The 11,883-nt window shown below is 38.9% G+C and overlaps 1 protein-coding gene across 1 annotated transcript; it reads left to right on the forward strand.

The window, feature by feature from the left end:
- The first annotated feature begins 1,716 nt into the window (after positions 1 to 1,716).
- LOC133711522 (uncharacterized) lies at positions 1,717 to 2,387 on the forward strand. The gene is made up of 2 exons (XM_062137630.1): positions 1,717 to 2,205; positions 2,310 to 2,387. The coding sequence occupies exons 1-2, from the start codon at positions 1,717 to 1,719 to the stop codon at positions 2,385 to 2,387; spliced, it is 567 nt and encodes a 188-aa protein (XP_061993614.1).
- The last annotated feature ends 9,496 nt before the right edge of the window (positions 2,388 to 11,883 follow it).

Raw genomic sequence — 11,883 nt, forward strand, 5'->3', positions numbered from 1 at the left:
ACCCTGAACGAATGTCAGATCTGAGGCCAATTGCTCTATGCAACGTTATTTACAAGATATGTTCGAAGACGATTGCTAATAGGTTGAAGCTTGTATTACCAGAAATTATCTCACCTTTTCAGAGTGCATTTGTCCCAGGGCGTCTGATTACGGATAATATTCTGGTTGCCAATGAGATTGCTCATTTTGTGCACAATAAGAGGGATGGGAATGATGGATGCATGTCATTAAAATTGGATTTCAGTAAGGCCTACGATAGAATGGAATGGTTGTTTCTGCGGAAGGTGATGGAAAGACTTGGTTTTGCTCGAGGTTGGATTGAGATGGTCATGCAATGTGTCTGTTCTGTGAGATTCTCGTTTTTGATAAGGGGTAAGCCCAGGGGACTAGTGATTCCTAGCAGAGGATTGCAACAGGGTGATCCCTTGTCACCTTATCTTTTCTTGATTGGGGCAGAAGGTTTTTCGGCGTTATTGCAACAGAAGCAAGGTTTGGGCTTCCTTCCAGGGATTGCAGTATGTCATGAAGCTCCTTCTGTAAACCATCTACTTTTTGCGGATGATAGTATGATGTATGCTCAAGCTTCTCTTGAAGCATGTTATGAACTTCATGATGTTCTTGAGACTTATGGGAGAGCATCTGGCCAAATAGTCAATTTTAATAAGTCTTCAGTGGTTTTTAGTAAAAATGTACATGTTGAGCTACAGGAAGAGATTGCCTCTTTGATGGGGGGGGGGGGGGTGGACATTGTGGACTCACATGAAAAATATTTGGGGCTTCCAACCTATGTGGGGAGAAAGAAGACTGCGACTTTTCAGTATATAAAAGATAATTTGGCTAAGAAGTTAAAGAATTGGCAAGGGAAGTTGTTGAGTGGTGCAGGAAAGGATATTTTGATTAGAGTGGTGGCTCAGGCTCTTCCAACCTATGCGATGAGTGTCTTCCAATTAACAAAAAACTTTTGTGACGATTTGGAGCAGATGTGTGCAAGATTTTGGTGGGGAAGCACGGACGATAAGAGGAAAATACATTGGAAAGCTTGGGAGGCTCTTTGTTTTTCTAAAGAAGAGGGTGGACTAGGGTTTCGACGACTTTCTGATTTTAACTTGGCTATGCTTGCCAAGCAAGCTTGGAGGATTGTTTCAAATCCTACTTCACTTATTGCTAGAGTTTATAAAGCTCGGTATTTTCCTGACCAATCTTTTTGGCAAGTTGCTGGACATAGCTCACCATCGTATTCCTGGCGTAGTATTTTTGCTACAAGAGATTTACTAAAGGCAAGGTCGTATTGGCAAATTGGTACGGGGGCTTCTGTGAAGGTTTGGAGTGATGCTTGGGTTCCCGGCTTGCCTGGCTTAATGCCTAGTAGGGGGCCTTTGAGTGATGAAAATATGACAGTGCATGACTTGATGCGTGTACAAGGGGTTTGGGATGAAGAAAAAGTCCGAAATTTGTTCAATGATGTTGAAGCAAAGGCTGTGTTGGCGGTGCCTTTAACTAGGCATGTGGTGATGGATAGGTTGGTCTAGAGGTTGGAGAAGAAGGGAGGATTTTCAGTTAAAAACAGCCTACAGGTTTACTTTTAGTTCATCTGTGGAAAGACCTCCAATTATGGAGGCTACTAAGTCCAGCTTTTGGAAGAAAATTTGGCAAGCCAATATACCAAGCACGGCAAAGGTAAATGTTTGGAAAATTTGTCACAACATTTTTCCTAGTATGGAGAGACTGGTTTCTAAACATGTGGTGCTTGAGTCGCAAGTTTGTGTGTTGTGCACGGGAGCCATGGAGACGACGCTGCATCTCTGTCGTGAGTGCACTTTCTCAAGGGAGGTGATCAATTCTAACTTAGTTCTAGCTCAAATATGTTTTACAACTGAGACAGATGGCATGACGGTTTTGGAATGGCTGTTGTACTGCTCTGAAAGGTTAGATTTGAACCACTTTGGTAGTTTGATTTTCTTGCTATGGGGAGTGTGGAAAGAAAGAAATTGCAGAGTGTGGGAGAATAAGGTTACGAGGGCTAGTGATGTGACTTTAATGAGCTGTTCTAGACTTCAAGATTTCATTAATTATAATTCTAGTAGTCAAGGTGGGAGCACCCGGCGTGCAAACATGGTAATCTGGAAGTGTCCTCCAGTGGGGTGTCTTAAGTTAAATATTGATGGTGCCTTTGTCAAGGAGACTGGAGCCGGAGGAGTGAGTCTGGTACTACGTGATTCTTTTGGGCAGTTCTTGGCTTCTTGCTGGGGAAAGGAAAGTCCATGTTTGGTTTGCTTTCAGCTGAACATGCTGAATTACTGGCTTGTAAGGAAGCTTTTCAACTTATTGTGGAATACTCTTTGCAGCCTGTTATAGTGGAAACTGATGCTCTCACTGTTAAGCAATAGTTGACTGGGATGGGAAACAACTTGTCCTTGCTTGGAAGGATTTATGATGATTTGGGCTTCTTGCTCAAGGAGATGCCAAATGTCTGTTTGGTTCACACAAGGAGGGAGGCTAACAAGGCTGCTCATCTAATGGCAGCACAAGCTTCTTCTACAGGCCTTACTTTTTTATGTTCAGATGTTCCTTCTTTTCTTGCTTATGTTATAACCTCTGAATCTTGTAATCAGTAGTTTATTTTTGCTTCAATAAAAATTGACATCATTCATCTCAAAAAAAAAAAAAGATCCCACCACATAGGCCTCGTCAACGGGCCGGGCCGGGCCAAGCTCATTCATAGCGGGCTTGGGCTGGCCCGGGCCTTACTATATTTTTAAATAATGGCGGGCCGGGCCGGGCCGGGTTTTATTGTAAATCGAATGATCCAAGCCCGTCCATATAAAGCGGGCCTTGCGGGCTTTTTCGGGCCGGGGCGGACCGGGCCTTGTGGGCTTTATTTATAATAAATATTTAAAGACATTAATTTTTTTTATAAATCTATATTTATATATCCATACATTCCAAAGAGCAACCTCTATCAATTCAAAGAAAATGGGAAAACCGACCGTTGGATGTGATTATTACAATAAATTATGTGTGTGGTTAAAAATTTAGTCAATTTCACCATAGTTTCGAATCCGATCGGATTGGTCAACCGTAGTCATTTGTATGTTTTTTTGGTTGACCGATGGCATAACGACCGCGAAACGTGCTTATTTTTTTACATCACATTTGTAAATATTTCATCGATGGATGTACGTGGACATAAGAAAAAAATTTCAATTTTAATTACAAATACATTGGTCTATACCAATTTGCCTCCTAAAGTTGTATAACTTATACATTGCATTTAAATTGTTGAGGTTCATTCTAAAGCAAACATGAAGTGGAAAATGAATTTGGAGAAACCAACCGCTCGATGGAGAGATTGTAATGTTTTATGGTGGTTGTAAAAATTTCAGCCAATTTGGTTCTCGTTTCGAATTCGATCAACTAGGTCAACCTTAATTACTCTTATGAACCTATATTTATATATCATACACTCTAAAGAGCAACCTCTATCAATTCAAAGAAAATGGAAAAACCAACCGTTGGATATGATTATTACAATAATCACTAGTAACATATGATAGACATGAAAACATATTAAAAGAAGTCATACCATAATTCGCCAAACCATCAACTACCTTAACATCACTAGTGACATATGATAGACATGAAAACATATATTAATTAGCATTATTTAATGGTAAACCACAAAAGATGGTAGACCTTGATTGATTAATTGATTTTAGAAGAAATTGCAGCTCAATCCGGTCTTCAATCTTCACTTGAACAAACTTTGGCTATTGTAGTCTATGTATGATGTACTGATAGTTCACACACACAAAAAAAAAAAATTGGGGTCCACTATATGCTATTTTGCCAAAAGAAAAAAAAAATTGGTCCACTCTAGGCTAAACATTCTTCTACACCTCATTATTTTTTGGGGAAACTACACCTACCCCCTTGACCAAACTCCAAAACACAAAAAACTCCACTACATTTGTTTTTAGACACTTAAGGACATTTTGTCTTTTCTTCTTATTTGTTATTTACCTTTTCTTCAATAAAAATTAAAATTGACGGAGCGTAGTGGGCCCATACTTTTGAATTTGCTTGTTTAAACATATTGCAGGTATAAATCCATCCTCTATACTCAAAGGTAAACAGTTATTTTTACTATTCATAATTTTGATTGTCGACAGACTTGAGTTAAATGCTATCTGCAAAAATACTAGCAAAGAACTGCATAAGGAAAAAGAAAAATTGAGAAAATTGAAAGAATATAGAGAAAGTCTTACTAGAGAGACTCCCAATTACTGGGATATTATCTATAGACTTCAAACCAGAATTTATAAATTAGAAGAAGATATTGAAAATCTTTTATATATTCTGGGAGAGGAACAAAAACCTCTTGACTATTTGAGCATTGGTTAGATCCGCAAATCACTGGTATCAGAGCTTGTAAAATAGCTCAGCAGGGGAATCCCCGATGGGGACAATGTCTGATTTAATAATAGAGAGACTGAATTCTCTATTAAAATCTTCTGATGAAAAATATCAGATCCTGCAGCAAGAAATATCTAGATATCAAGAACATCTAGAGAAAATTCCTGTTATAATCCACCAGTTAGAAAAACTGGAAAACAAACTGGATTATATCAAAGGGCTTCCAAAAACGGAAGAAGAAAAGCTAACAAGTGTTAGTAAAAAAATCAATGAACAGCAAAAAACGCTGGATTCTATGAAAAACATACTGAAGGACAAGAAAGTGCCTACAGTAAAAAAGAAAGCTAATGGATTCAAACCATTAGAAAGACCAGAGAATCCTGTTCCAAACTTGATTTTTCTGGATCCCTCAACTAGTTCTACTAGTATTCGGTATGAAAACCCGAAAGAAACTCGAGATGTTAATATGATGAGCATCTTCGGGAAAAAGAAAGGAGTACAACTCCTAAGTTCTGAAGAATTTGAATACAATGAAATCGAGCATGAGGTAAAAAACGCCTCAATTCCAAAGCTAGATTTCAAGCAAATATACAAAAGGGGAACATTTGACCTGATGGACAGCCATCATTTCAAATTGCTGGAATTTACAACCCGCTCTACAACAGGAGAAACAGATCTACTACTAATCACTCCTGCAGAAGTCGCCAGAGCAAAAGCAAAAAATTATCAATTTATGCATATTTGAGCAGTCCAAGTAGGCATAAAACTTTTAGCTCGAGAAGGCATAAACTGTTCAGTTCTATGTGTCTTACAAGACAATAGACTGGAAGATTTTCAAGCTAGTCTTTTGGGAACCCTTGAAGCATCTCTGTGCAACCAAGTAGCATATTTCAACTGCTTCCCCAACTTCTCTACCAGCTTGAAAGATGCAGCTCACTGTCTCCGACTGAGAGTCAAGACAGATGGCATATCTATGAAAAATGATATGCAAGAATTGGCAATAGTATACAGAATATATTATAAACTGATGAGTACCACAGTAGAGCCAAAGACAAGGATATCAAACATCCCTGGTCTTACTACTGGATTCCTCACCAGTCAGAAGAACCATTCACAACAGATCCACAAGGTTACTTGGAATGAAGTAACGTTCCCTATTGAATGGAAATTATCTGGTCCGAAGCTACCAGCAGAAAGTGCAAAAGCTAAAATTTATGAAAGCAGATAGACTGGAGAAATCAGTCTAAATTTTGACAATCACAGAAAAAGTGATGTCTGTCCTGAGAATATCAGGATAAACAAAAATCTTCTCAGAAGAAGCTACAGCACTAGAGAAGCTAGTACTAGTGGCACAAAATCCACTATTGAAGAGCCAATTACTGAAGAAGACCTTGAAGCTGATCTAAACAGACCAGTCAATATGCTTAGAGCACAAAAGCTCTATGATCTCTATGAAGAAGCAGAGTTCTGTGAAAATCCAGAAAGATTAGAAAAACTAATCGAAGAAATGAAAATTTTCAATCCAGGAAAGGAAAGAAAACTCCTTCCCTACCAAGATGTTGAAATGGAAGAAGGAGAAAGCTCCAAAACTTCCATCACCAGAGAAAAAGGAAAGGTGAAACTCCCTATACAGAAGGCCCCTACGGGCAGAGATGGAGAAAGAAATTCTCAAAGATTTGTCCCAGAGGACAAGATACCCAGAGTACCAATTACCAATTTTGGTATCTGGTTAGATCTGGATAAAACTCTAGACAAGAGAAAAACTCTTGACCAATGGGTAGACAGCCTGATGATGGCATCTGCTCTCACCTTTGGAAAATTCGAAGCTCCTGATCTTCAGATGTACTTTGAAACTACTCTCACAGGAGTAGCAAAGAAATATTATTTCTCTTTCAAAGAAACGGCCAGAGGAAAAGAATGGCTTGAAGATATCAAAGCTTCAAAATCTCCGTACGATTTTGCAGTACCCCTGTACGATCAGTTCTGTGGAGATTCTGCAAATATGAGTGAAAAGGCCAGAGAAACGGCCAAATCAAATATCTATGCTCTCAAAATTTGTGACATGAGATATTTTGAAGAATACTTGAATGAATTTCAAGAATATTACTGTACAATTGGTGAACTAGAAAGCACTGATCTAGTCAACCTGTTGCACAGGAAACTCCCTGAACCATGGAGAACAGCTGTGCGAGAAAGCATAGCAGAAAAACCAATGGAAAGATTTTCAGTTGGAGGAATTGCCGACAGAATCCGGCAATTACTGAAAGAACAATGCAAAGCCAATCTTAGAGCTAAGATGGCCAAGAAACAACTCAAAGGAGTTGAAAATTTCTGTTACGGAATACTGGATATGCCAACCAACTGGGGATGTCATGAATCCAAGTTCCACAGAAAGAAGAAAGGAAAATATTACTCTAAAAAGTTCCAGAGGAGTAATCAAAGAAAGAATTGGAAATTCAAGAAAAGTTCCAATTACAAGAAACAACAGGATGAAAATCCAAAAAAGAAATTCTTCAAGAAAAAGAAGAATACTCATCAACATAAACAACCAAGCAAGAAAGCTTGCAGATGTTGGTTATGTAAAGCTGAAGGGCACTATGCCAATGAATGCCCGGAAAAGGGTAAAAGATCTTCTACTAAGGCTCTCTTTGAAGAATATGAGCATATAGTAGAATCAGCCAATATGAAAGGCTACGAAATAGCCTATTCTGATGATGAAGAAGACGACAGGTCAGTTTACTCTGCCTGGTCCGAAGAAGAAGATTCATCTGAGTCTGAGACAGATTCTGAAGTAGAGTACTTCGAATCCAGACAAATGAATGTTCTGAAAATTAAGAACTGGGAAGAAAGTAAGACAGAATCAGAATCTCTAATGTCTTCTTATCAGGTGAACCCTGGTACATTCGTTTGTGACTATTGCTTATGTCACGAAAAGAATGGTCTCTCTATGTTTTGTGAAGAGTCAAAAAAGACTTATCACAAAGAATGCTTCATAGCTGAAGCAAGAAGAAAAACCAAGAATGGACTTGTCAGCCAACTGGTTGAACAAGAATACGAAGAATATTTCTCTGAGAAAAAAGAGAAAGAAGTAGAAACTTTGTTCCGGGAAACCATGGAACCATCTTCCTCGAAAAAGGAAGACATCATCGAAGAAAAAATCGATGACAACTTTGAACTGGTTGAAATACCAGAAAATGTAGAACTGGTAAAACCACCAGAAACTGTTCATCTCTTAGAAAAACAAGAAGCAGCTACTGAAACATGGGATCTACTTGGCCAACCATCTGGCAAGTTTGACTATAAAGTCAGATATGATCCTCCTTTATGGTTCAGTAATCCAGACTGCAAAGAGATAATGCCTACAGGCTGGGATGATACAAAACCCAAAAGTTTTGATAAATCTCCCACTCAGAAAAATGTTCCAGTAGAATGCAAACCATTCATTCCAAAGGAACAAGCTCAAGAAAATGAGCTTCAGCAATCGAAAGTCGTCTCTACGAGTAGATATAGCAACTACATAGAGATTGGACTAAAATTCCCTGATCATAAAAAATATCATCTACATGCCTTTGTAGATAATGGATCAGGATTCACAGTTGCAAAGAGATTTGCAATTCCAGAAAAACTCTGGAAAGAAGAAAAGAAAACAGCTACTGGTGTTACTTTTGATGGAAGCCATCTCACCATGAATAAAGTAGCAAAAAATGTTCATATCACCATTGGTGGAGGAACATTTACCATCCATAATGTCTGGCAATCTGAAGGTCAGGGCGCAGATTTCTTGTTGGGAAATGATTTCATTCTCCAACAGAGATTTATTCAGGATGAAGAAGCGATAGGCTTCAGAAAAGGAGAACGAGTGTTCTGGGCAGATCGGCTTACTCAAGCCAAAAGTGTGGTAGGACCAAACTTCACTACCCAATATCAGAGATCGCAACAGAATAGTGGTGATCTTACCTCCTACAAACCCAAATTTGAACCCATACTCCAAATCAAACAACAAGAAGAATTACTTGTTGAAGAATCTTCTGAAGAAGAAGAAGAAGAAACTAGTGAAGAAGAAGAAGCTAGTTTCATCCATGAGCATAACCTCAAGCACTTTCAGAATAAGCTTGAATCACAGAAAATTCCCACTCTTGAAAAAATCAAGAAACTACTCGAGCAGAACATCGATGTAGACCCTCAGAAGTTTTGGGAAAAAGACCCAGTGGTCTGTGAATTAAGATTGCATGACATGAATGCCATCTGTCATGTCAAAGCCATTCCTCAATACAAAGAGGAAGATCAAAAAGAATTCAGAAAGGATATTGAAGATCTCCTGAACAAGAGATTAATTCAACCTTCCACTAGCCCTCATCATGCTCCAGCATTCTACGTGAGAAATCATGCAGAAACCCTTCGAGGAAAAGCTAGAATGGTTATTGACTATCGAGATGTCAATAAGAAGACTGTCAAAGACGGCTATCAAATTGCTCAAGTAAGAGTATTGATCAACCAGCTCAGAGGAGCTAAAGTCTTTTCAAAATTTGATGCAAAGTCAGGATTTTGGCAAGTCAAAATGCATCCTGAGAGTGTACCTCTCACTGCATTTGGAACACCACAAGGACATTACGAATGGTTAGTAATGCCTTTTGGTTTAAAGCAAGCTCCCTCAATATTCCAGAGAAAAATGGATAATATCTTCAAGCACGTTGCGGAGTTTTGCGTCGTCTACATAGATGACATTCTGGTCTTCTCCAAAAACAGAGAAGAACATATGAAACACCTCCATGAGGTGGTAAAGCTGATAGTTCAGCATGGAATTATCCTAGGAGAAAAGAAAATCTTCTTTATCCTTGATGAAGTTGATTTCCTAGGTATAAATATCAAAAATGGAGTGATAAAACTCCAACCTCATATCCTTGAGAAAATCTGGAAGTTCCCAGATAGAATTCCTGATGCTAAGAGTCTAGAGAGATTCCTTGGTGTCATAAATTATGGGAGAGATTTCATCCCCAAGATCTCAGGGTTAACAGCAATGTTATCCCCAAAGACAAGTTCCAAAAGAAAATGGAACTTCACAGAAGATGATGAAAAAACTGTGAAGCAGATAAAAAATCTCTGCAAAAACCTCCCTCCTCTTCAACAACCAGAAGAGAAAGATGAGATTATCCTCCAGACAGATGCGAGTGATAATTACTGGTCCGGTGTGGTTCTGGCGAAAGCGCCTGGAACTAACATTGAAAAGATCTGTAAATTTTGTAGTGGCAAGTTCAGCCCTGCAGAACTGAATTATCCCACAGGAGAAAAAGAAATTTTGGCTGTTAAGAAAACAATTTTAAATTCTCCAGCTTTCCTTGGAAAACCCTTTACTGTCCGCACCGATTGTGCCAGAGTAAAGAATTTCAAAAATTTCAAACTTGATAAAGCTGCTGACAAAGGAAGACTAGCAAACTGGCAATTATTCCTTAACCAATATGATTATGTCGTTGAATTAATTGCAGGAAACAAGAACTATCTTCCAGACGCCTTAACAAGAGAATTAGCCATGTTCAATAGAAGAAATGATGATGACGACGAAGGTCGCAATCCCAGAAGCAGAAGATCTGGGAAAGAACATGAACTCAATGAGGATCCCAAAGAAAAAGTCCTCAAGAGATTCTTGCTGAGTCCAAAAGGCTTAGCCACAACTGATCAATCCCAGGGTAAAGGATTGACTAGCCCGTCTCAAACGGCAGACGGTAAAGGCTCATCAAGACCGTTGACGGCTGTTGCTTTGCCAAAAAGCAAACCTACTCCAACTGGAGTAATAAATGTTTTCAATTATGAACTTCGAACTTTCGATACTCCTGTGTTCAGAACTGGCAGGAGATTAGCTTACCACCAGAAGGCAATTCTGGATAATCTTTTATTTGCCTTTCAGGAAAGAAGCAGTGGTCTAATGTTTCCAGCTCTCTTTGCCTTAGCTGAGGAACTATATGAAAACGGCAGGCCACAGTTCGAAGAAATACAGCAGAGTGCTGTCAAAAAAGAAAAAATTAACTTCCTTGAAAATCCAGAAAGTGCTAGGGTCCCTATCATGGCACTCAATGAATCAGATTGGCATGAATTCCACAATCTGATAGGAAGACACAATTCAGAAGACCTAGTTCCTCCAACTCTCTTCATTGTTTCAGGATCATATGTTGGAAGATACTTGGTTAATGTTCAGAGTGAACATCCTCAAGAACACAAGCTTTGGCTTGTTGAAAATGGTTTTGTCCATAACCTGTGGAGCAAAACAAATGATGATCTGAAAGGTTTGCCGCCTATCATTGTCAACACAGTCAAAAATATCAGACAAAGGGACTGTACACTTCGACTGAAGTTCAGATCCACTCCTCCAGAATGGATCCAAAAGGCAAACGGTGAGGTTGAATATATTCCCCCATATCATTATGTGCGAATTATTCAAAGAAAATATCTTCAACCAGCCTGTGTAGCATACAATGGCCAACCAAACTCTAGCATCCCGTGGATGAAGGCCATGGCCTTAGACTACATCAAGAATCATCTCTGAAGATGTCAACAATACCTTCCTGGCAGCAGGAGAAAAGACAATCATCACTGCTTACGATCATCCTGACGTAGTCAGCAGTGACCTATTCCTATCTCTCACTAGAAAAGAGATAGACTCGACAATGGCATGCATGCAATGGGTGGAAAGACTTGAAAATGACAACCATTACAAGATGTATGTTGATACAGATGTCGAGGACAACGCAACAACCGGTAGAATGGCCCAAGCTAACAACAACTCCTTTGTCTTTGGCCAACATTCAGAAACAGACGAGAATATGTAGAGTCACGGGTGAGAATAGTATCAAAAGATGCAACTGTTGTCTTTAAGACTTTTGCTTAAAGTCACCTTTTGCTTTTCATAAAGGGAAGTAAAAAACACTTCACCTCTCACCTACTAAAGCTTTTGCTTTTCCTATCCGACCTCCATCATCAGGAGCACTCAGAAAAGCAGAAGATCACGGAGTTGTCCTGTACATTTTGTGTTTTTGAATTCCAGTTTGAGTTCCGCTCTCTATATAAAGAGCTTTAGTTTCATTTGTAAGGCATTCGAAAAACGGAAACATCAGTCCGATATTCGAAAAGATTTCCATATCAGTTTTTAGATTCGAAAATTGAGAAAGACTCAGAGTCTCTCAAACAAGAAGGCCATAGTAGCAGTGTGCTCTTCCCTTCCTGTTTAGTGTGAATCAGTGTGCTTTCATTACAAGTAAGTACCTGTAATCACTCTTATGGATAGCTAAACAGCTTTTTAGCTGTTTACCCAAGAGTGAGGCTCTGGATTCTGTATCTGAAGTTTATGTTTGAATAAATAAATTCAGTTTGTGCCCAGTACCCTGTCACAAAAATATTTTGTTGTTTTTACATTTATGTTTTTAACAGTAGCAGTTAGTAAGCAGTAGCAGTTATTCTATTTTGCTATAAAAGACTGAA

Source organism: Rosa rugosa, chromosome 5, assembly GCF_958449725.1.
Source record: "Rosa rugosa chromosome 5, drRosRugo1.1, whole genome shotgun sequence".
NCBI lineage: Eukaryota > Viridiplantae > Streptophyta > Magnoliopsida > Rosales > Rosaceae > Rosa > Rosa rugosa.